The 26,090-nt window shown below is 39.2% G+C and overlaps 2 protein-coding genes across 2 annotated transcripts; both read left to right on the top strand.

Annotated features, from left to right (window-relative positions):
- The first annotated feature begins 278 nt into the window (after positions 1-278).
- On the top strand, positions 279-10,269 carry adssl (adenylosuccinate synthase, like). The gene is made up of 13 exons (XM_059351567.1): positions 279-539; positions 1,745-1,847; positions 2,394-2,462; positions 3,550-3,600; positions 3,678-3,744; positions 3,894-4,001; positions 5,158-5,239; positions 6,076-6,202; positions 6,291-6,445; positions 7,276-7,400; positions 7,511-7,608; positions 9,079-9,228; positions 9,336-10,269. Exons 1-13 carry the CDS (start codon positions 306-308, stop codon positions 9,386-9,388), a joined length of 1,422 nt encoding a protein of 473 aa, XP_059207550.1. The 5' UTR covers positions 279-305; the 3' UTR covers positions 9,389-10,269.
- An 8,523-nt stretch (positions 10,270-18,792) lies between these two features.
- Positions 18,793-26,090, top strand: LOC131986556 (potassium channel subfamily K member 4). The gene is made up of 6 exons (XM_059351571.1): positions 18,793-18,981; positions 23,353-23,467; positions 23,547-23,707; positions 23,816-24,002; positions 24,955-25,097; positions 25,210-26,090. The coding sequence occupies exons 1-6, from the start codon at positions 18,793-18,795 to the stop codon at positions 25,822-25,824; spliced, it is 1,410 nt and encodes a 469-aa protein (XP_059207554.1). The 3' UTR covers positions 25,825-26,090.

The following is a 26,090-nucleotide window of genomic DNA, read 5'->3' as shown; positions in this document are numbered from 1 at the left end:
TATTTCTGTACTCTTCGTGAATCGTGATGTCTCTTCGACGGCAGTGGTTTTGATTTAATAATCCAGACTGAATAAAGACACTGAGTTAAAAACAGTGTTTAAGTGTCGGTTAATGCATTATAGTCAGACTAGAAGATTTGTAAGGAGAATAAATGATGATAACTGTGCCTACAAAGATGAGATTGAGAAGAACCAAGACAAGAGGAAACACCGCCACCTAGTGGTGGAGCGACAGACGAGCACTTCCCGTGACGCAGAGAAACGCGGTAAAACGATATTCCGGTTTGTAGACGGAGGGCAGCAGCATGGCATCCGACAGCACCATGGCTAACATTAACGGGCGAGAGAGCGTCTCTCTGAACGGGGAGCCGGTCGTGAAGCGGCCACGGGAGAGCGTCCAGCAGGAGTCCTCTCTCCGCGTGCCCAAGGAGCCGCAGAACAAAGTGACCGTTGTTCTCGGGGCGCAGTGGGGCGACGAGGGCAAGGGGAAAGTTGTGGACTTGCTCGCAATGGATGCGGATATTGTCTGCAGGTGCCAGGTACCCAGCTACACTATCGATTTAACTTTACATTTAACACTCACACTTACTGACAGTGGCTTTGTTATTCATAATAGCCGCTGTTAACACGGCGGTTTGGTGAAAGTCGTTACTGTTAACGGCCGTTAAATATTCATGACCTGGTCCCGACGTCAACAACCTTGTCTGACCTCCCGGATGTGGAAGTGGTACATTGATGCTAATATGCTATCTGAAAGCTGCTTTGCTGTTTCAATTGTGTTAGTTTGTTTTTATCTACCCTCGTGGTAGCTAAACGTGTACTTAATCCACCACACGAACACGTCCAACTGTTAACCGTATCCGGTGAATGTAACGTTATGTAACGCACTGGCCGCCCAGCTGTTCCTCTCCCTCCTCAACACGGTGACATTTAGCAAGATGCATATCGCCGCCCTGTTAAAATAATCGCCAAACTCATTTTTTCATGTTTTGCAAGAAACACAAAAAACTTCACCAAAAATGTAGCATATGATATTTATTGATCATTTTACTCAAAAAGGACGTAACAAAGGATGGCTATTGTGTGTGTGTAAATTAAGTAACTTAAGAGAAATAAATGACTTTAGGCAATTTTTTTGAACATGCCTCGGTGACTTAAGCAAGATATGGTAACACTTTATTTTGAAGGTGTCTACAGAAGAGTCACACAAGCCTGTCAGAAACATAACAAGTATCATGAGCATTAATGTTACTTCAAAGTGCCATTAATGTTCATGACACATCCCATGTCATGTTTATGACATAGTCATGTCACTCTTATGTAGGCACCTTAGAGTAAAGTGTTACCACTATTGGTGTCAACAATAAAACACGGATAAACTAAACTGACAACTAAACAATCTCCCTCCAGCTCTTCTTTGCTGGGTTCTTATCTGATGCCTATGAATGTGGCAAATTGTCAAAGAAGTGATGATCTTAAAGGGGTAAAATCACATGATCTGATCAACTGAGGATGTAGGCGGTTTTACCAAAGGTGGCCGGCGTCATGACGAGATGATTTAGGCAAAAAACAATTTTGACAAAAAATGACTTAGGCGATTATTTTAACAGTGTGACGATGTTTCTTTTCTAAGTTAGAAGCACCGGTAAACATTTTGACTCTATTGTCATTCAAACACAGGCAAGACTGTGACACTGTAAATGTCCCCACTGATGATAGTTTCTGTTGTTTGTGCTGTTTGCAGGGAGGCAACAATGCAGGACACACTGTTGTTGTGGACTCAGTGGAGTACGACTTCCACCTGCTGCCCAGTGGAGTGCTCAACAAGAAGGCTCTCTCCTTCATTGGTACAAGACAATCCTTTGTGTTTTGATTTTGTCAGACTTGAAGTTGGCGGGAAGATAAAAAGCTTTAATAAAACAATAAAAAAACAGTATACGACCAAGATAACGGTGCACATCTAAAGCACAGTAGACAGCCTTATCAGCTGCAATGTGTTATGTAGACGGGGCTGTTTTTGTAGTACACCTGCTCTGAGCTAAAGTGAGAGTATGCGTGGGTACATATAGAAAGTCAACATATAGTGCACACAAGATTGAAAGGGTTAAAGGTTATACTAAACCAAAAGTAAATGTCAACAAGCCCAGAGTTGCTACATTGCTCTGTTTTACACTTCCAGTATAAATCTTAAGTGTTTCCTCATTTTGTGAGACTGTTTTCCAGTGCTATGAAAACATGGAAAGAGGAAACATTTAAGGACCTCTTATTAAAGAGATTGTTTACAAGATGGATTGTTTTATAAATAAACTGTCAGCAGTTTGGTACTCATTAGCATCGTCTGCATGCAAAGTTATTTCCCATGAGATTTGTTAAAGACTTATTTTGCATTACAGGCAACGGAGTGGTGATTCACCTGCCAGGTCTGTTCGAGGAGGCTGAAAAGAACCTGCAGAAAGGCAAAGGTAAATTTTGTAAAGAGTAGTGATATAAACATGTTGGGCCATGTTGGGAGTCAACAGGAGAGGCACCAAATGTTTTCAACCGCCCATATCTGCCCTCACCCATGTGACCATTGTTTATCAGCATAGGAAAGGAAACACCCCCTAAACACTGTGTAATGGCAGGCGTTGTGCAATGTGCAAATACTCTGGCACAAGCCCAGTGGATTGGAGGGCTGGCGCCAAAAAATAAGGCTGTAAGAAGAACTTCAGTAGTTAAATCTTATTTTTAAATAAACTTAAAGTAAATTTTATTTTTCTAAAGCTTCAGTGCTGGTGCTACAGAAACATCAAAACCCAGCTAAAACAGATGTCTACAATATAAAATAATCTAAAATTGATTATCAGGCATGTATGTTTTTTTGTTCCCCAAAATATGAGACTGTTTCCTTGTGTTTGGCAAACAATTTGTGGACTTTAAAAGCACAATGTTTTTTTTAAATCTTAAGTGGTTTTTAAAGAAAAGTCTGTGAATCCCAGAAATAAATTGGTACCAACAAAATAAGTCTAAATTACACAAACAAATGAGAGTAAATATGTTCAAATATCACTTCCTGCACAAATCCAAAATTCCCTAGAAGGCAGTGTGGTGTCAGTGGTGTCAGATTGCTTCTGGGTCCTGGTATTGTGCATATTTGCTTACTGTCACACTGTTGTGGTTTACTGGTACACTTAAACTGAGCAGGGCCATCGTTACCTGCTGTGTTAAGTGAAATGTCAGTTGTGAAAAGATCTGTTTGACTGTCTGTTTTCAAAATTTATATTTTCTGTTTTATTATGCCACTCAGACTAGAAATATGATTAAACTTAAGGTGTTTTTGAACACTTCATTAATTGAGGTGGGTCTAAAAATGACAAGATGTCTCATATTTGCCCACACCGTAATTACATAATATGAAATAGAAAAAAGCAGGTGTATGCTTCAAAAAAATTATAAATGTGTCCCTAATACACAAGAATCCTGCAATAAAATGTATAGGATGTAGTATCACCTGCTAAAAATGGGTTGTATACGTAACATGTAATATTGGATCTTTTGTTTTGTGTGCAGGATTACAAGGATGGGAGGAGAGACTGAAAATTTCTGATCGTGCCCACATTGGTGAGAAAGCATTTGCTCATTAAACCATTTGGATTAGAAATGTCCTGTTATTGACAGTCGGCTCTGTCCGCCTCTAGTGTTCAACTTCCATCAAGCTGTTGATGGAATCCAGGAGCAGCAGCGGCAGCAACAAGAAGGGAAAAAGTAAATTGACCCTTTTAAATACTGAATGTTTTTACCTTGAAATGTAGATTGTAATTTGTACTGTTAGGTGTAGTCAGGCTGGAGTGACTAGTTTCTATTAAATACAGCAAATGGTTATAAATGCTGTGTTTTTTTTATGTGTTCTCCAGTTTGGGAACCACTAAAAAGGGTATCGGTCCTGCCTACTCCTCCAAAGCTGCTCGGAACGGCCTGCGAGTCTGTGACCTTGTCTCTGATTTCAAGGTTTTTGAGGAAAAGTGAGTTTTTATGTTTAATGTTATAAATTTCTTTCAATGTCGTATTCCCATGTAATGCCCTACCATGAGTGATCTAATATGAGATAAAATGTCACTGAGAGTGTCGCTATACCAAGTTTAATACATCAAACTGCAGCGTTTTTAATGTCTTAGTCTCTTTTAAAGGCCAGTTATGTTTCCATCCTGGTATGTAATTAATACATTTCTAAAAATGCAAGTTTGAGTTCAGAAATACTTTTTGAGAGCATTTGGATTAAAAATGAAAAGGACCTTGCATACATTGCACTTAATTCAATTTGGTATAAAATTTCCAAAAGTAAATCTAACATGAACCCAAAAAAGTACCATTTATGTAATTAAATCAATTTAAACTGAGATGGACTATCAGACATGTATGCAACTATAGCTTACAGAATTTAGCTAATTTACATTGATACGTTTGTTTAATTACTGTAAATATATTTTGTGTATTTTAAAACTAGATATATCTGTCCAATTTTTTTATTTTTTTTATTTTTTAAAGATATTTTTTTGGGCCTTTTGTAGCTTTATTGATGGGAGAGATATTGAGAGTGAAAGGGGGAGACAGAGGGGAAGACATGCAGGAAAGGGCTCCAAGCCGGATTCGAACCCGGGCCGCCCGCGTACGAGGACTGGGCCTCTGTGGTACGCGTTTACCAGGTGTGCCACCGGGAACGCCCCATATCTGTCCGATTTAACTTTAATTTGTTTTCTTGCATTCACAGTAATTACATTATTAACAAACTTTATTAATGGAAATTAGCTAAATTCTATTTAATTAGATTTAATTACATAATCGGTATTTTTTGGTTCATGTTAGAATTACTTGACGCAATTGGATGAACCTTTTATATGTAATTTAAATGAGTAAACCTGCCAAAAATGGACAAAAATTCACTTGAGTGGAGGGTGTTGATTTTTCACTATGCGTTGCTTCAATGTAGTGTCAGTGTCTCCTCCAGCCACCAGGGGGCACCACCTAGCCACGGCACAAATGTGAAAACTGCTGCTTTGATGAAGCATTATGATAGCCTGTTTGTCCTGTATATCATGTTGTGAAGTATATTGCATAAAGTGAAGCACATAAACTTGAATGAACATGTGTAAGCAGACTCTCAAACTCTCCCCCTCTCAGGTTTCGTATGTTGGCAGAACATTTCCTGACGATGTATCCAAACCTTAATGTGGACACTGACAGTGAACTGGAGCAGCTGAAGGTGAGGTCAGGTTATCATGCAGAGGAGAATCACATCACATAATCTTTTGCTTGACATTAATATTATAACAGTAGAATTTTTCTAATTTCCAACCTCCCTAATTTAAAGAAACAGGAGAAAAACTAAAGCTGTACAAAAATAGGCAGCCTTGCTGTACTACAGTCAGTCGCTGTAAGCTAATCACCAGCATCCTCACAGAACATGCCTATTTTGCATGTAGACACCTTAAGCACAGCCACACACTGACATAATAACAGTTACCAACACAAAATGACTCTTCGTTACAAATGTAAATCAAATTGCTCACTCATGTTTGGTGTGACCACATCATAACACCTATACTTTTACTACCATTACAATTTAAAGTGTCTGCTTTTAGAAATGCCTATAATATACGTATGGAAACAATCATTTAATACACATTTAGGTTGCTTAATATAGTCTGAAAAAATATTATTTGTCACGCTTATACACTCTTAAAAATGTAACTGCGGGGCGTCCCGGTGGCTCACACTGGTAGAGCGCTTACCACTAAGGCTGAGTCCTGCTGTGGCGGAGCCAGGTTCGAATCCGGCCTGAGCTCCCTTTGCCGCATGTCTTCCCCTCTATCACCCCCTTTCCCTCTATCACTTTCAATAAAGCATAAAAATGCCCAAAAAATAATCTTAAAAAAAAAAAAAAATTTAACTGCAATGACAACATTGCAATACTCAATATTGTTTGTTTGCTTGTTTTATATGATAACAGTGTATTTCGCCTAAGTTTAAATGCTTAAAATATGTATTTGGTGTTTACCAGTTTTTCGGTCTAAGCACTTGCTGTTAACGGTTTTTCAGAAATATGCGGAGAGACTGCGTCCTATGGTGACTGATGGGGTGTACTTCATGCACAAATCTCTTACGGGTCCCAGTAAGAAAATCCTGGTGGAAGGAGCCAACGCTGCTCTGCTGGATATTGACTTTGGTGAGCAACACAGGGTTTTGTGGGATGAATTATGAAGAGGGATGGATGTTTTGCTTTCACCAGGTTTAACTGATGTTTCTTTGTTCAGGGACGTATCCTTTCGTGACGTCTTCTAACTGCACTGTGGGAGGCGTGTGCACTGGTCTCGGCGTGCCTCCATCATACGTTGGCCGAGTATACGGTGTGGTCAAAGCGTACACAACTCGGGTGGGCGTTGGTGCTTTCCCAACAGAGCAGGATAATGTGAGTACTGACACGTTTGGGAAAAGATAGTTTTTCAGCGTGTTGATGAAAAAGATCCCGCTAATTAGAGATAAATGTTAAGAAGCTGAGAAGTCGTCGATGTTGTGATTAAAGGAACAAATTCATCATGTGGGCTTCTCAGGCGCTCAGCAGCAGCTTTTTGTAAAATAGCCAACATACTCCACCAGGATTAAGGAGATATTTGATGTTGTGGAGGCACTTAAAATTTGGCAATTCTCCAAATGAATACAGTGAAAACCTTGACATTGAGTCTGCAGGGTTGTCCTGACTTTGTATTATCATATATATGTCATTGTTAGGATTTCTTTTTCCTGCAACTCGGAGCAATTTTCCTCACAATTTAGTTGGATTTATCATTTTATGGGACACAGTTAACGTGTTTTATACCATCAGTTCCCCTTATTACCATATGTGTACTTTGTATTCACTCTGTAAGGGGTGTCACTTTTCTCCAAATCCATGTTTTTATTTGCCTTTTGATTTGAAGGTCAAGATTTGATTAAATCTTCAATTCAGACTTAATTTACCAGTGCTGATGGCTGTACTACTATTGTTTTTATTCTTAACAAGACACTTTACCCCCAGATGCTCAGTGGTTGACAGTAGAGGAGTGTGGTTGTACCCACACCACATGTGAGTGCATGAAATCGAAGCAGGATGTTACTGGAAAATGGCATGTGTAGCTGCCCGTCAAGAGGGAATCAACGGCATATCCCTGAAAAACATGCTGTATTATCTGTTGGATTTGAGTTTGTTTTCCTTTGTCTTTCTCAGTTGACAGTGTTGGCGTCTTGTTTGTTGTATTTTAGGAGACTGGAGACCTGTTACAGTCCAAAGGGAGAGAATTCGGTGTGACGACGGGCAGAAGGAGGCGCTGCGGTTGGCTGGACCTGATATTGGTCAGATACGCCCACATGGTCAACGGCTTCTCTGCGTAAGACACTTTCATTTCAGAATATTATCCAAAGCTGCTGATGTAATTACTGGAGTGACAGTTCACCTTCATGAAACACTCGGAGCTGAACAGTGACATCTGTCTTGCAGAATTGCCCTGACGAAACTGGACATTTTGGACACACTGCCAGAGATTAAAGTGGGTGTGGCCTATAAGGTTGATGGACAACCTCTCCCAAGTTTCCCTGGTAGGTCATTCCCATTTAGAGCTTTTTGTGGATGTGCTCTTTCTCTGGCCATTACAGGAAAAATAGCAGGGGATTTAACAGTCAACAATTGGCATTGGTGAAGTCAAATTAGGCTTTAGTCTTGCCTTAACGTAATGGGCAAATGTATTGACTCTAGGGCTGCAACTTATGAATATTTAAATGATCCGTAAATAGTTTCTTCAATTCCTTGATTGAAAGACCTAAAAAAACTCAATATCTTTAAATTGCTCTTTGTGTTTCTGCTTTTTTAAGGTGAAAATCCAAAGACATACTCTCTCATGCCACTACTCTCTAAAGCTTTGAGGGTTTTTAACTTAAAACTATGCAATTTTACATCATTTTGAAACGTTATTATAATTATAGATGATACCCACAAAAACATCAAGACAAAACTTGGTATAGTTTAATAATATGTTTTGTCTTTTACACATCACACCCCTTGCCTGAACATTTACTTCTTCTGACAATATTTGCCCAGTAAAATAATATTCTGCAGATTAAGAAACATTGAAGTCTATTGCAAGAAACCAACATTGTTTTTTTACGCATTTATCCACTGATTTTATTTCCCTGCACACCCGTTGCGAGTGAGGAGAACCTGTCTCCAGTGAAACAGGATGTTTCAATTAATGTAGAAACAAAACACATTTTCATGTCATTTAAAGAGCTGTCTTTGCAGATTATGCTTCATGAAATTGAATAAAGCCTTTCTGCGCAGTAAGTGCATATGACGGTCATCAAAAAAGCTTCTTATAATGTTTTTTATGAGGATTTACCGTAACACTATGACTGGTAGATGATTCCTCCCATCCTGACATTGTAAATTACAGCACCCAGCAGATCTTTGACAACATTCAGGTTCCATCTTTCAACAAACTTTTTATACCAGAAACATGAGACACACAGAAGAGGAGCTGTATACTCAAAGGGATTCTTTTTTACACAGTTACTACTTCCACTTTGGTTACAGGTGAATGAATGCTGTTTTTATGCTCCCTAATGTCTTACTTTTACACAGGTCAGCTTTTACCAGCAGGAAATACAACATCTTGGGTTTTTGAAAATCTATTTTGCTGCAGATTTGATGCATTTGTCTCCTGTATCTCTCTGCTTGCGCCGCCAAAATGGAGCAAATTGAATTGTTAAGCTAATGAACCAGAGGATGATGAAACAACATTTGTTTTTATGCCCTGCGGCCAGCACGGTATCACCAATTTCCCCCCGTACGTTTATCATCTTTACGGATGAAGTGGAGCTCATCCTGATCCAGAGTCTGTTTTCTAAATGCTCTCTGGTTGTGCTGCAGTCTTTCAGCATCACAGATAATAAAACATTTCACTCACAAGGGCAGTTTTTTTTTTTTTTACCACCGTCTCATAATGAAAAGTAATATGTAAACCAAAACAAAAACATCTTTGACTCAATGTTATCAACGTGCTTCCGTTGCAGCAAACATGGATGTTTTGACGCGGGTGTCAGTGGAGTACAAGACGTTGCCCGGCTGGTGCTGCAGCACTGAGGCAGCCCGGAGCTTCGGAGAGCTGCCGTCACAGGCACAAGATTACATTCGGTTCATCGAAGACTTCCTGCAAGTGCCAGGTTTGTAAAGAGGCATTTTACATTAATGGATAGACTGCAGCCAAATTGTTGTTCGCTTTGCCAAACCTGCCAGTCACATCTTGTCTTTTTCTTTCTTCTCATTTCAGTGAAGTGGGTTGGAGTCGGCAAGTCCAGAGAGAGCATAATCAAACTGTTTTGATCCGTCTGCCGACCTGTAGTCCTCCTCAGCAACAGCTCAGATAATAATTTCAGGTTTGATGGGATTACCAGAGGAATATAAAATGCAAACTCTCCTAAAGGAAATACTTCACCAGCAAGCTGTTTGTGAAACTTTTAGTAGCTGCTTGTGCATTACACTCACTGTAATTGTTCCTGGGTATAATTTATGCATTCCACATTGAGTTTTCAATATTTATTAGGGTGTTAATTTTTAAAACTTGTTGCAGATCATTCGTTATTCCATTCCACAGTAAAATAAGTTTTTCTTTTTAGCATTAGAAGCTAATTAACCTTAATTAATTTGAATTAATCTGTTCCTCATGGGATTATTTTTTACGTACATTTGAAGAGCCAGTGATGAACAGATGTAGGAGCCTTTGTATTTAATGGCACAACACAATAAAGCAAGAGATTATTTTCAGGCTTTGTAATGAGAGAAAATGATTGAAAGCCATGGTGCGTTCAGGTCGATTGTGAACTTTTCTATTGAGTAATTTTAAAATACTTAAAAACATGAATGCATCTCAGTTAAGTCTGTGACAATATTTTCATGATTGTTGGAATGAACATAGTGCTTTTTAATTCATCCTCAAAATGGGTAAACAAATACTAAGCAACTTTCAACGAGTTTGAATAGATGTTTTCTTCATGAAAAAATTGAGGAAAAGTAGGAATTCCACAGCCACATGTAGACGATGGCTGATCTTTTGAGAAGTTTGTACATGTAAAGAAAAATGGCCAAAGGGCAATAATGTACCAGAGTATATCTCAATATGTTTCCTATGCCAGTTCATTCATTGTCAATGCTGTAGAAGACTCTCACTCAGCTTGCTCTTATCAATAAAAGGAAACTGTCATTTAGTCTTTGTCATTGTCATTCAGATTTTTGTGAACTGTTTAATCGTGTGTAAGTCCTAAAAATGGGGCAATAGTGGAGCGTTGGCATGAAGGAGGATGCATGTTACATTCGTCAGATGGCCGGAAACAAAATAATGTGTAAATCATTTTCTACATCAACTTTACGGGCTTTAGAGGGCAGATATCTGCACTCTTTTTTTCACGCCCGTCAGCTTGTAACATTTTTCACTCACTCTTTCTTACTTTACACCCTCCCTTAGTTAGTTGACTTCCTCTCATGATTTAAAAGCTTCTCCGGACCGGGAGGTATTAGATTAATGTGTAAAGTGGATTCCTTGGCCAATCGATTGGAGGTGTAACAGTGTCATGTGGCTTCTCAGATATTCAGTCTAATGCGTTAAAGGCTCTGTGCGCCCACACAGGTGTTATCAGCTATTCTGGCTGAATCGGCCTCCGCTCAGTAAATAGTCTATCAGTGATTCCCAGAGCCAAAGATGACGTTCCCTAATGTCTTGTTTTGTTCAAAGGTTTTAATTTTTACTAAAGAAACCAGAAAATATTCACACTTGAGAAGCTTGAATCAGTGATTTTTACTTTTTCTTAAAAAAACACTCAAAACCATTAAATGTTTCTTGAAATATTTAGTGATTTATATAATAGTTTGCAAATAATCATTCAACTGCTTTTTTTTTTTTTTTAATCTCGTCATTCTATCCATAAGAAGACTTCTTGTTTTTGTGCTGCCATATAGAATAAAAACAATATTTCTGTTTTTTCTTCTAATGTATGTTTAAAGTGCAACTTCCGTTAAATGAGCAAAGTTGCAGACGTTTGCTATCCAATCAATTTCCAGTCCGAGAACTCCCTGCATCATCAAAAATGGCAGAAAGTGAGCTTACATGCAAGAAGGCTTAATTGAAAATAAAGTGCTCATAATAGCGGTGTAGTCCTCCTCCCCCTCACGTTTTCTGCCCGTCCTCCTCCACCCCTCTCTTTTGTTTACTACCACCTTCCTTTACTTGTAATTGTAAGCACATTTATCCTCCGTTCAATCAATTTGAGCCTTTCATTCAAGTGTAGCTACTTCTCAGATGCTCATCCCTCATCAGATTGCTTTCCAAAACCTGTCTCGTGTTTTTCCGCTGCCTGGATGTTAACTGATTGATCTTCATACTATCAGCCAAACAATTGAAGCCATCGACCTACAAGAAGTAAGATTTTTAGGTTTTCTACTTGCTTTGCCTGTGTGACCAGGAGTTTGATGGATTTCAAGGCAGGTTTCTTTTGATATAGTGTGATGTGAGAGGAAGGTAGAAATCTAATATCAGTTTTTGATATCTGCATGATCTTGCAGTGGGCATGATGGAGTAATGTTTGTAATTCTGAGTAGCTACTTATGATGAGAATGTTTTTCTGAATATGATTGATGCAGGAGGGATTTTTTGTGTGAGCAAAGCAAAACCCATGAAAGTTTTGCTTTGCCTGCATCATCTTCTCGATTCTGCATTTATAAATAATCATTCCTTCCTCATACTGCACTGTCTCATGATTTATGTAGCCTGAGCAATAGGACACCTGTTTCATCGGGGGTTGGACTGTGTTCAGTTTTTTGTAAGAACAGAGAGACAGCAGCTCTCAAACAGATTGAATCGAAGGAGCTAAATGTATTTAACGGTTTATTTGGTGAGTGCATAAAATAAATCAAATTCTGCCACTCAGCAAGTAGAGTCCAAGTACAAAGGATTTGCAGGAAAAGATGGAGAAAGATGTGTCAGGTTCTTCTCATCTCCACTTGTCTAATGTATCGCTATCTTAAGTGTCTGGATGTCTTTTATTGCACCCAAATACAATAATGTGCTCACTCAAGCAGGAATTGGTGATAAGAAATCATCTGTTTATTACACCTAGCAGTGTTAATAGGCAATGTACATCTTACTAAACTAGTAAACAATATATTGTCTACTAAATATATGTAAAATATTTTAGATTTGTAATGTAAGCTCAGTGTAACAGAAAAACATTGTAAAGTTCATTGTAAAAAAAATCCTTTCTATTCATAATATGTAAATTCATATTTGTATGTGAAATATTTTGATAAATAGTATAGAAACAAACGAAGAGCGCTTGTGAAGTATTTCACCCAATCAGATGTAGAAATGCAGATGTTCTGATCAGCAGAGGAACATGGTGTAATGTTGGAAAAACTTTTTCCGTTTCGCCAGATAATTCCAGGGGTCACCAGGTGGTTGTGATGGTCTTCTGGGTCAAAGTCTGGGGTTAGTTTGACCCTTCCACCTCCCCTCCCTTATTAAATCATTTACCCTAGGTGTCTGACATTCCTGCATACAGTTTTACATTAAAGTCTTCAAAAAGGCTGTGGGGTTCCTCTAGAGTCTGTATCACACGCCAAGGCCCGCGACAAAGCGACGGAAGCTGAAGAGTTGGCTGTCAGAAGCTGAGTTAGACTTAAGTCTTTTTTAGAAATGTACAGTACAGGCCAAAAGTTTGGACACACCTTCTCATTCAATGTTTTTCCTTTATTTTCATGACTATTGACATTGTAAATTCATCAAAACTATTAATGAACACATGTGGAATTATGTACTTAACAAAAAAGTGTGAAATAACTGAAAACATGTCTTATATTCTAGTAAGCAAAGGGTGGCTACTTTGAGGAATCTAAAATACAAGACATGTTTTCAGTTATTTCACCCTTTTTTGTTAAGTACATAATTCCATATGTGTTTATTCATAGTTTTGATGCCTTCAGTGAGAATCTACAATGTAAATAGTCATGAAAATAAAGAGAAACGCATTGAATGAGATGGGTGTGTCCAAACTTTTGGCCTGTACTGTATGTTTTTAATGTTGTCAAATAAACACACAACAAAGGTGGGTGTAGTGGTTAGCGCTGTGGTCTTGCAACAAGAGTCGCTGGTTCAACTCTGGCTTGTGGCTCTTGTGCGGGGAGTTTGCATTTTTTCCCGTCTCAGTGCGGGTTCCTCCAACAATTTTCCCACAAAGTTGAATTGGTGACTCTAAATAGTCAGTAGGGGTGAATGAGTGCATGAATGGTTGTGTGGCCCTACAACATGTCCAGGCTGTACCCCACCTCTCAGCTAGGATTGGCTCCAGCCCCCGCAACCCGAGTTGGATAAGCGGTTAAGGATAATGGATGGATGGAAGTACTTTACCTCAAAAAAATTATTGGATGACCCTGTGGTTATTAAAACTTGATGAAATGCTCTCCAGCGTGTCCTGTGAGTGGACAAAAAAATGGTGAAGTATAACAATATTTTGTGCGCTGGTGCTCACCGCATATAGCAGGTACCCTTTGTAATATTTTCACCCCTGCCCCTCAAACATTCTGAGGCTGCTGGTGATTGAAGTAATATTTAGCCAGGTGTAACTATACTTTGTCTCAAGTGTTGTGTACTTTGTTCACCGCTGCAAAGTTCTTTTCAAACCACTTTACTGAATCTTCCTCACTGGTACATGACAATAGTAAATCAGCTATCATACTGTATGTTTGGTGGGAGTTTTTTGATCTCCAGCTTCTCTCAGTTGTCCCAAAACAATACAGTCATGGAAAAATGTATTAGATCACCCTTGTTTTATCTAAATTCTTGTTCATTTTAAATGACTGGTACAAGTAAAGGTACATTTGTTTGGACAGATATAATGAAAACAACAAATATAGCTGATAGGAGTTTAATCCAAGAGCTGATATCTAGACATTTTCCATGGGTTTTCTTTATGATTTTGGTTATTATTATAATTATTATAATTCCGGTATATATTATAGATTAGATATAGATTATATATCTTTTGTTTTTACATATCTTTTTAATTTCAAATGGCACAAAAGGCATTTTTCCCCAACCCCCGGTCCCAGAGTCATGTTTACAAATAGAAGCTTAGAGTACAATAAGAAAAAAAAGAAAATCAGCGGAAAAATAAAGACGAAATTAGGTTCTGCCTTGTATATTTATTATATATTTATCATTATACAGTGTTACACCAACAGCAATTCAATAACAATATCGCTACCTGTTACATGGTGGCTTAAAATGAGGCTAAATATTTGCAGAAAATATCAAGTTGAATTTTGAGCATGTCCTTCATTCGGTAGTGTCTTTAAGTTATTTATGTAATTAATCACAGGTCCCCAGACAGATTTAAACTTTTGACCCTTAGGCTGTATTTGATTTTTTCCAGAGTTAGAAAAAACTGCATGAGGTCTTTTAGCCATACAGAATCATAGATTATATTTATGTTCAGTTCCTCCCAGCGGTGGCTGCCAACAGAGCTTCCAGGATGCAAACGGCAAAGTGTGCCAGGACAATATATCAGGCTTAACTGGATGAACAGAGTTATTGTTCAGAGAGGAACTTGGACTTGGAATAGGAGGTAGTACAAGTAACGGTACAAGGTCAGTGCAAAAAGATTAAACGAGGCATCCAGCAAACAACCAGTTCCTGACTCCATGGGTAATTGTTAGCTACTTTCCGCTCCTGAGTATAATTAATTGTTTTGAATGGAGATGCCTTGGATTATTTGACTGATTATTGATTGATTGCCATCATCACAACTCCCCACCCAGCTACTATAGGAAAAGCCTTTTTCTCATCCTGTGTGGTCACAAGCAACAACATTGATCCTGTCAGGAGGCATCATGGGGTTTCTGTGAGCAATAAACACAAAAGCCTCATCCACAAAATCAAACCAGTTGTTTTTTTTCTGATTAATTGAACCCATCAGTGTTTTAGGGGATCGTATGCATCAACATGTGGTGAGTTCCTTTTGTTTTTTCATTTAAAATGCTTGTTTAGCTGAGTTATATATCTGATTGCCACAGACAGTAATGGTCGACCCTGACTGAGCAACACTGAAGCATCTTGGGTATCCGCCCACTTAGTTTATATAAGTTACATAATCTTACTTGTCTCTCTTTCAGAAAAACAAGAAAAACATATACATTTCCTCTTTTAATACTTTATATAGATGTGATATAGATGCACTTTAGTTCTTTCTTAATGCCAGTTCAGTGAAGATTTTACAAAAAAAGGCACATATTACGAAATATTGCAGTGATAAAATGAGGATGATAATGATTTAGTCTCATATTTGTGTGTAATTTTTCAGTTTGTATAAAGAGTTTTTCTTCATTTTTAGAGAACAAGTATTCCCAAAACAAATATGTTTATTAATAGCCATTAGCATGCTAAGATGGTTAACATAGGGTATCTGTACGACTAATACTATTTAGTATGCAAGGAAAATATTTTGTATGTCTTGATACATCATTTATCAGATGCTGTATGCCTTAAATACCTCTATGCAGCTCAAATGAGCAAGACAGCCAAAATAGTATGTCCCATTTGTATGCATACTGCATGCAACAGTATGCACGCTGTAAAGGAATTGCTGCAGTGTGTGAAAAACTAAAATTAATAGGTATGTGATTTTGAATAAATCAATATTTTGCAGTATGCCTCCTTTGCATGAGCTTATAGGCATAGATATTGTGAGGATGTTAGCCTGCTGATAGTAGCATTAGCTCAAGGGGCCATGAAGAAGCATGCACACTCTTAAACAATTAGTGCACACAACCGACATTTTTAATTTCCCGTGGAAGAGTTCTCTGGTTTCACCTATAAGCACAAATCTGAGGAAACTTTCCAAATCAGTCAATTGGACTGGTGCACATGGGAATGTTTTCTGTAAAACGAGCACTTGGACATATAATAGTCTCGACTATTGTCGGGCCTAGTCTTGTTATTTGCTTTGACTATTTATCAAGTGAAGTGAGAAACTATACAGAGTAGGGGAAGATGCATGTCAAACAGTGTTGAAAAGGAAAAAAAACAATCCCAGCAATTACTCCACTATACAGTCAGCTGACTGCTATATTACATTGCAACCTGAGGATAATCGACTCACTGATGAAGATTTATGTAATGAATCTAATAATAACACTATTAACTGAAACCAGAAATGTCCTGTCTGGTTTATGATGTGTGAGAGGAACATCTGAGAGTTTACTACAGTCCCCCTGGATACGCCTGAGAAACCCTATCCCCACCCCTTTACACACACGCACACACACACACACACACACACACACACACAGAAAGAGAGCAGCAGCAGTTCTGTCAGGCAGATTGTGTGGAAGATGGGATATTCAGAGCAGAGTGGCTGAGCCTAGCTGGCTTTCCCCTGCAGAGTCGGCAGTATTACACCCATCACATTTCAATGGTCTCAAACATTGATCCCAATATATCTATTAATTCAGTTGAATCCTAATTTACAGAAGAAAACTATGGAATATAGAATTTACAGGCTAAAGCAAATGGAGCTGAATTATATCTTTATGTTGTTATATTATTATATCTGTACCTACTCTTGGAAAAGAAAACTGGAATTGGAAACTTGTCTCTTGCTTCATCATCATCTCCACCTTCATCTCTGCTTCTCTCTCTCTCTCTCTCTCTCTTCTTTAATCCACTCTTTCACTCTCTATGAAGTCACTTTGATTGAGTATCTTTTTCTCTCCTGTGTGCTCAGCAACAGCCTCCCTCCTCACCCACACTCACACACGCACATACACCTCCCAGTATGCGGCTGCCTGAACTCATCAAACACTATGCATGAGGCGACTGCTCCTCTGGATTTATATGATCCTTCATTTTGAGGTAAGCACATAGGGGCTGGACTGTCTGGCGCATTGTTGGTCAGTACCATACATTTTAACCACCCGGCGGGACTCTAAGTGGTGATAAAACGGGATCAGTTTGGTTGCAGCAGCAGCAGCAACAGCAATGTTGGCACTTAATGCAAGCTGTATTACAATTTCCTTTTGTCTAGTGGTCCGTCTGGCTTTCTGTGCTGCAGTCTAAGGTGGGTATGCAGAAGATAAAGTACTGTTGATAGATGTTGACTGAGCAGTTTGAAAATCCTGATGTTTAAAGTTGTGCCAGAACATGCTTCAATAATGTGTTAAAAAGTGGATTACTGTGCTGTATTTGTCTCTTTTTTTTCTTTTAGAAATGCATTGAATGTACAGAAAAAAACAGGCATTTAAATTAATCTTATCAATGTATAGAGTTTCACCTAAACTGCTAACCTCTAACCTAGCTGTGGTGTGTTCAATTTAGTAAGTGGACAGTGTCTCTGTTTTTTCCCAGCAGCTGTAAAACTGTTTGGAGAGAAGTGTATATTTTGCTGTCACAGTGCGACAGTTTATTGCTCTAATTTTGGATTAAGATCAACAAATCTGCTGACTAAAGAGCTGCAGTCACTGAAAATTTGAAGACTAGGAGCTTGTTTTCTTTTTTCCGTAAATTCTGGCTTGCAGTCCACTGTTGCAGAGTGAATTGGAAGTGGCAGACCTACTTGTCCAAATGATCAAATCTTTCCCTCTTAAATTATTTCTGAAATTTCCAGGACAAAGGGGAGTGTCAGACACATCTATCAGTTTCTCAACTAACAAGGTAAAGATGCATCAGAGTGCAGAGCCTTGGCTCCAGTTTCAGCTTTAAATGCCTTCTTGGTTCTTCGTCACACCGAACTGGGTTTCACTGCTGGACATTTAAAGCTTTTGTTCCTTTTTATGAAGACACCATGATCTCTGAAGTCCATATCTGCTGTAACTGGAGGTATCTGTTCTCATCATTATTATTCTCCAAGTGATCTGCATCATCTTAAGGAAATAAATCATCTACAATGAGCCATCGTTTTTTTCATCCAGAGTGGGGAATTTCCATTTTCTCCACTCAAAGTTTACATAGGTGTGGGTAGAAAATTTCATGACAGCTAAAGGCTTAAATGGTTCATATGATTTAAAAATGGCAACAGACAACCACCATAAAACAATTACAACAGGTGGCTTTTGGTTGCACAATATGAGTGACAGTCTGTGTTTGACAGCTGTTGTTTTCTCAGGAAGTGGACATATTGTTGTCTTTCTTTCATTTCAAATCACTCATAAATGTGAAAACTTGTGTCTCTGCTTCTCTCTAGTGTCCCCTCCTTCAGAGTGTGAGGTGGACGGGCTTCCCAGTGGTTACGGATCAAGAGACGAAATCCTCAGGCCTGGTGCAAAGAAGGACTGGAAAAGACGAAGGCGTGATCCACTCAAGCGGATTGACAGGTAAGCTCAGCTATAATGGGTGAATCTGTCTGTGTATTCTTGATATGGATCATGTTTTACAGCAGGTCACATCTGTTAGAAGTGTTTAGCAGGTCAGATGACTGGCGATTCATGTGGGATGTTGCATTAACTGTGTGTCAGCAGTGTGGTGAGGCCTGAGTCCATTTAATGCCTCATGTTCAGCTAATAGTCCGTCTGCTGCTCCTGTATGTGTCCAGCTGGGACTGCTGTCAGGCGCTGTGGTCAGTATGAAACTCTTGTGTTCTTGTGATTATTGACGTTTCAGCTGCAGCAGCTGGGATCCGAGCCACACCAGCGTCGAGTCTGGCAGAGGGAAACAGCAGTCTGCGTTTGGACTCGGTGGAGGTGTAGCCATGCGCTGCTCCACCCTGCTCGGCATCCTCACCGGGGTGCTTCTCTACCTGGTGCTGGGAGCTGTGGTGTTTCGAGCCTTGGAGACACCACGAGAGGAGGACAAGTACAATCATCTGCAGGACATACGGCGGAACTACTTGGGGAACTATACCTGCATGGGCCCAGATGAACTACAGACCCTTATAGAGGTACAGCAGATCTCTCATTATCTAGTTTTATTTTGGGATGATTTCCAAGCATTAAACAGATGAACATTATCTACAGTGCCATTTTTTCTTTTCCTATACCTAAAGAAGTAGTTTCTGTCCCTAAACCAGATTTGTGCCTAAACATAAGTCCTCAAAACAGGTCTGTTTAGAGGGTGTGTCCTGTAGCATGTGCACCCGCAGATGGACCTTCTTGTGGGTGAAGTCCCTCCCTCTCAGGTTCCCCAATGGGCCTTTGTATATCCATGTTGTAATTCCATCAACAAATTTCGATGCACATTTTAAAGATTTGCATGACAAAAGCTTCATGGAAACACCGACATTTTATAAAACTTTCAGAAAATGCACATTTAAGTTTTTACACTCGCTTGAGGTGTCTTTTTCGAAAAGTAGTTAATGCGCTTAACAGGACATGGACATTTCTGAATAACTCACATGGATAATCAGCTGTTTCCTCTGACATGAAAGAACAATTATGAGTTGCCCAATTGAATCCAATTCCTGAAGACTTCTCTCCATTTTTTCTTTTGGGTTGCCAAAGTTCTCTCTTGCATAATCTCTACTTCTTCTGCTTCTTACTGACAGATTTGCCTACAGCAATACATTACGCTGCCTTCTTCTGACGAAATATATGTTTATGCAGCTTTGTTAATTCATTCTTAACCAGTTGATGGAAACGTCCCTAATTCACATTTTTTTAAATTAGGGAATTAGGGAAATTGGGATATCTCCTTTTATCATTTCACAAATCAGAATATACTGTCAAAAGCCATATAAAACCAATATTCTTGTTGTTTCTTTGTTTTTAGGAACAAAATGTTCCATAAATCAGGATATGAAGGATATATTGACAAACCCTTCAGAATATAGTTAGGAATAAAACTGGTCAGTTTGGCGTCTGTAAGTGTATCTGAAGTTGAGATTTATGGTTCAGAGCATGAGAACATTTTTTTTTTCGAAAACTGCCTTCATACATTTTAATGGAAATTACACTTTTTTATATGAATGTAATTTATAGCAACGACAGTACAGAACATGTAAAACACATAATATTATGCAGGAGAGTGGGAGCTTTCTAACAATGCCTGTGATGACGAGGTTTAGTAGAAGTCTACAAAATATTGTAAAATATAAACCTAAATGTTTGTTTAGGATGCTTTCTTTCCACTCTTCTGAAAGAAGACATGTTATTGGAGAAAAAATAGCGAAAAACCTCAAAATTGACCAGTGCATGAAAAAACTGTCTTTGCCTGTAGTGTGTCGCCTTAATTTATGGAACATTTAAAAAAAAAAAAATTAATGTCTCCCCACCATATCTTTTTTCTCAAAGTATGGTCCAAAAGTGGACTTGGCCTCTCTATAAATGGATCTGAGCATATAAGTGACACAAAACCGCCACTTTGCAATGGTTCCCAACTGTTTGGGCCTGTGACCCTTCACCTTCACCCCCAAATCTGAGCCTAACCCCACTTACTGCAGATTGAATTTTTAAAAATGTTAAAAGTGAGCGAAGGGCTCAAAGGGAGAGGCCGGGGAGGGGGAGCGGAGTCAGTGGCTTTGATGTGTGAGGCGTTAACAATCTTTTTTTAACCTTGGTGACATGGTTGACTTCAAACCAGTTCACTCAGTGTCAGCATTGGTCTTGCAGGTTCAGGGCTGCTTTAAAACACCAGAGGGCATCTTGAACCATTTTCAAACCATAAAATGCTAATTTTTATAGAGTTAAAACACCAGCACTGGTGTGTTACGTCACAATGCAATTATAATTTATATTACAGCTCCCTTATCTTAGAGATGAAGCCTTTATAGCTAAACATACAAATTGGCATATTTATTGGGAACTTGTTTGACTCAGACAGTAGAGCTTCTCATATTTGGTCAGTTTTGGATGACCCTTCAGTGAAGCTGTCTGTGACCGTGTGGAGCGACTGTGGTCACAGCAGCTATGTAAGGATGGTCAGCTCTAGTGTGTGTGTGTGTATGTGTATGTGTGTGGGTGTTAGTGCATGAAAGCTGAGCATTACGAGCGAACAGGTTGGCAACCGTGCTGTGATCCTGAGATGTTTGTCCTTGCTCCAGTATGAAAGTTGTAAATTACTGTTTTAAGTGATGCAATGGTTGACATTTGCAAAAAGGTTCAAGAGACCAAAGGACATTACAGAATTAAACCAGTGGTCCAGCAGACATTTTGTTTTTATTTATCTAAAGGAAGAACCTGTAAAGGTAAAGGAAATGAGAATAGGTCATGTTATCTGATACATCCAGTCTTGCGCCAAAGCTCTGCCATGCCAAGGCCCTCCTGTTTGAGACCTGATTAGAAAACAGTTGTATATTTAAAGAAACTCACACACAGCAAAGATCAATCTCTTCTCTTTTAATTTCTGCTGCACATTTCATGAACATGCACCTGTCAGATTGGCCAAACCTCCCTACCTGCCTGCTCACCTCTCATGGAGTTACCAGTTCACTATGGTTGAAGCAAAAAGAGTTGTCCTCATTTATACTCAACGTGATAAAGGAAAACACCGTCCGTACTCAGCTTTCATTTGATCAGTTTTTGTGCACATTTTCTGAAAGCTTATGGACACGATCAAAATGGAGTTGCAAATAGTTCAGGCGAGACACACCAATATGGCCAACAAAGACACTTTAATAATGGTGGAACCTTTTGAGGAGATTTTAGTGAAAAAAAATCTCTTTCCACATGTTGCAAAAACAGCCTCACAGACCAATGCCATCTACAATGTTGACAATATTCAAACTCACACACTTTTTTTGTGTAAATTTACACTTATTAATTCTAGATTGCATGCATTCTGTTTTTATTTGCATACAGACACAACGTCACAGCACATAATTTTGTCAGAACAAACAAAAACAAACACTGAAGTTGTCCTACTCCTGACTGATCCAGACAGGTGTTACAAAGTGCTTCTTCAGATGTTCTTCCGCAGCATTGTGGCTCAGGTTTCACTGCACCGATGTCAGCTGATGTTTCAACAGGTCTTCCATTGACAAGTTCCTTCCTACTACAATCTGTCCTCAACTCCAGTAATATGAGACGGCTCACACCACAGGATGCCACGCTTGTACAGTTGTACATTTTCTACCTCTGGCTATAGATGAGGTTGTTAATGTGTACTGACTTGTGGTTGCTCTGTCTGCATAGTCAGGTGTCTCAGTATACGACCATGCATAGCTGAAATACACTGTTCTCTCTTGTGGCTAGTATTTGCCTCTACAATCTAATTATGTGTGCTGTTCAATTATAACACTGAAATGTGGCTGGATGTGAGACAGGATTGTTTTTGTGTGTTTCAAATAGTTCAGCTGTGGTGAACAGACTAAACAGAAGTTGATCATTTTAATTTTGTTGAGGAGTAGAAACAGCTTTTATATCCACATGTCAAATATTTTAAAGATGTCTGATAGACACAGCCCGATCTCTGTGATCATAAACTTCTAATTGATATGAAGCAGTAATAATGTCATTTTCGCTCACAACTTGATCATACTCAGCTTTTAAAATTAAAGTAAACAAATGTCTTCAAGAACCAACAGACACAGGACAGATCATTAGAGCAGGAATTGGATTATCTGTGCTGGCAGTGGTTCGATACACTCGGGACAGAGTGGAGCCGACACCAGTCACTTCTTTGACACTCAATGCCTGCAGCTGCTACCGTGACAATGCATTTCTACAGCGTTTTCCAGCATTACTGGACTAGTTAACTGGATAATGAAAAGAAAGTCATGCTTGTGCATGTGCCATTGAAGCTTTCAGCATCACAGAAATAATTAATAAGATAAGATAAGATAAGATAATATAAGATAGAACTTTATTAATCCTGAAGGAGATTCTGGTTCCAAATTGCTCCAAAGCCTCAAAAACAATTACAAACAGTCACAATATAGGATAATCTAAGAAAACCAATGAATAAAATAAGTAATAATATAACTATAAATATAAATATAAATATAAATATAAATATAAATAATAAAGTGTCTAAGAAGTAAAGTGAATAAAGTGGAGATGACATGGCAGGATGTAATAGACAGATATATTGCATATGATAACGAACATAATATAGTCCTTGATGTTGAAAATTGTATCGTACATGATTTTAATATTAGTCAGTCAGATATGTTAGCTTTCCTCCCTGCAGAAAGGGGAGGAGGTATACAGTTTAATGGCCACAGGTAAAAAAATTTGTACTATCATGTGCACTCTTTTTTATTATTCAGTTAAATATAAATTGCTTAACTGTTCCCAGAAGTATTATTATTATTATCATTTTTATTATTCCCTGAAGTAACCACTGATTTCTTCTCTTCTCTGCTGTCCCTTACCAGGAAGTAGTGGAGGCCGTCGGTGCAGGTGTAGATCCCAGCAGCAACATCACCTTCGTCAGCCAGTGGGATCTGGCCAGTGCCTTTTTTTTCTCAGGGACTGTCATCACAACCATCGGTGGGTGTCCAATTGGTTCAATATCTAACCTTTACATTTTGTGTCTTCAATCGACCACCTCTTGACTCCATATGTTCAGGTTTTGGAAACATCTCCCCTAAGACAGAAGGAGGGCAGCTGTTCTGCATCTTCTACGCCCTGGTGGGAATCCCACTGTTTGGTATCCTGCTTGCTGGAGTCGGAGACCATCTGGGTACTGGGCTGAGGAAAACTGTTGCCAAAATAGAGACTCTCTTCCGGGTCAGACCCTCAACAGAGCTTTCAGTGTCTTCTTTTCTTGCACTCTGCATGTACTTCCATTTATTTGTCTAATCCCACTGTATTGTTTCACCTTCCTTCACCTGACAGAAATGGAAAGTCAGTCCAACCATTGTGCGTGTCATCTCAGCCGTCCTGTCCATCCTGCTGGGTTGCGTCCTCTTTGTTGCAGTGCCTATCCTGGTTTTCCAAGAGGTGGAGAAGTGGACTCTCCTGGAGTCGGCCTACTTTGTAGTTATCACCCTTACAACAGTGGGTTTTGGAGACTATGTTGCAGGTATACAACAGCCAGTGGTGAAAAAAGTATATCCCTTATTTAATTAAAATCTAAATTCAAGCATTCAAAAGTCCTGCATTCAAACCTACTTGTAAAAGTACAAAAGTATCAGCATTCAAATGTACTTAAAGTATCAAAAGTAAAAGTTGTGTTGTGCAGAGACTTTCTTAGGGAAAGTATGAAATGACAAGCTTTGCTTGAAATGACAAAGTAAAGCTTGTGTAAATTGGCCACACGTCCTTAATGAAAATAAAAATAAAATGGATGTAACTACAGCTGCCAAATGTAGGGGAATAGAAAGTACAGAATTGTTGAGTGGACGTTGTCTGGATCCCTAACCTCATTAAATTTGCTTTTGCCCTTTTGCATGCATAGAAGACAGAAGAATTTATTTTTGCCCTGAGGTCACATGAGAGCTGAACTTGAGGTAACCAGAGGGCCACATCAGAGGCCAAGGTGCATCACAATATCAGTGCACTGATACAAAGGCCTTTAAAAAGCTCTCAAAGCCCCCCGTACACACAGATAGCTCATCGCCACAGGACAAACTTTAAGACACTGATCAATAAAAATTTACTCAGTACATTTATACTGTTTGTGCAGAACACCATAGTTTCCGTTACAGTCCAATTTGTTTACATCTTCCTTTTGCATAATTTGTCTTTTTCGTTGAATTTATTGATCTGCTGATGAGTATTAGTATGACTTAATTAGCCATCCATAAATATAACTGTCAGTTGTGATGCATTAAGTTCACTTAGCACAGACATTACCCTCATAAATTACTCAGGCTTCTTTTCTTCTAAGAGATGAATTATTGATTACATTTTCAGCTATATAATATATCCTGTATAAATGTTTATTTCCTCCGTAGAAAAAGACAGATTGACGGTTAAAAGTGTTGCCTTTACACACTGATATTCTATACTGTGTTTTTGTTTTCGTCTCTAAGGGGATTCTGGAAATGCAGGGAGTGACCACTGGTACAAGCCTCTGGTGTGGTTCTGGATCTTGCTGGGTCTTGCCTACTTTGCATCTATCCTGACAATGATTGGTAACTGGCTTCGGGTTCTGTCTAAGAAGACCAGAGCTGAGGTACTTCTCCTCCTCTCATGTCTTGTCTTGTCTTGTCTCATGTCTTGTTTTTATCATGTCTTGTCTCTGCCACTTCCTTTCCATCATCTTTGGTTTTGTTCTCTTCTCTTAGATGGAGGAGCTTCGAGCCCACGCCACTGACTGGACTCAAAACATCCAGAATATGTCGGTAGACTTTCGCATTGCAGGAAAAATTGATGACCCCTTCAAGCGTCGTCGGCGAAAGCGTCGCCACGGCCCTCGCAGCCATGGTCACAGTGTGTCTGCTAATGGGAGGGCCGCTGAGGGGAAAGAGGAGCAGCAGGGTGAGGGTCATTCAGAGTCTGGATCATACACCTCTTCCTCCTCCTCTAATGAATCAGGGTCTGGATCAGAATCAGATTCTCAGGCCACTCAGACGGAACAAGTGCCTGAAGAAAAACCTGCAGAGCCTGAGAAGGCGGAGACTCCAGATCTACCAGATCCTCACCTGTCTCAACCTCTGGACTACTTTGGGGAGAACCTTGCCTTTATTGATGAGTCCTCAGACGCCCAGAGTGGGAAGCTACATTTGGATCCTCTGCTGGATACATCACAGTCCAACTGTGCACGCTCTCGTCCGCCCAGAAGGAGACGCCAAAGAAGACCTGTCCCACAGAGAAGCCCTAAAATCAACGGCTCCAACCGGGACAAGAAGGAGCCCAATGTAAACCCAAAACAAGTTCCAGGTCTACCAGTGAAGCCTTAAAATCCAAGCTGATTACAGAAACTCCACTGCTAGCACAAGTATCCACTTGAGAGATATAAGATGTGTTCATAATCTGACAGAGGAGTTTTCAGCGTAGCAATTTATTTGTGTATATGTAGCCTAGAGCTTCCTTACAGACACTTAAGATGAAAACATGTTGCAGAAGCCTTAGCCACTTGTGGTTTGCATCTAATGCTCTTAGCATGCGAGTGTGTATGACTCAATCAGAAATGATGAAGTGATTTTTATGCCAATGTTCCCATTAC

Source organism: Centropristis striata, chromosome 15 (assembly GCF_030273125.1).
Source record: "Centropristis striata isolate RG_2023a ecotype Rhode Island chromosome 15, C.striata_1.0, whole genome shotgun sequence".
NCBI classification, from domain to species: Eukaryota; Metazoa; Chordata; class Actinopteri; order Perciformes; family Serranidae; genus Centropristis; species Centropristis striata.
The sequence above is the reverse complement of the archived record's forward strand: the minus strand, read 5'-3'. Positions and strand labels throughout refer to the sequence as shown.

Coding starts and splice junctions, on each gene's coding strand:
- adssl (XM_059351567.1), top strand. CDS start 306: ATGGCATCCGACAGCACCATGGCTAACATTAACGGGCGAGAGAGCGTC. Junction 1,848..2,393: donor GAAGGCTCTCTCCTTCATTG/GTACAAGACAAT, acceptor TTTGCATTACAG/GCAACGGAGTGGTGATTCAC. Junction 4,002..5,157: donor TTCAAGGTTTTTGAGGAAAA/GTGAGTTTTTAT, acceptor TCCCCCTCTCAG/GTTTCGTATGTTGGCAGAAC.
- LOC131986556 (XM_059351571.1), top strand. CDS start 18,793: ATGCGCTGCTCCACCCTGCTCGGCATCCTCACCGGGGTGCTTCTCTAC. Junction 18,982..23,352: donor AACTACAGACCCTTATAGAG/GTACAGCAGATC, acceptor GTCCCTTACCAG/GAAGTAGTGGAGGCCGTCGG. Junction 25,098..25,209: donor CTAAGAAGACCAGAGCTGAG/GTACTTCTCCTC, acceptor CTCTTCTCTTAG/ATGGAGGAGCTTCGAGCCCA.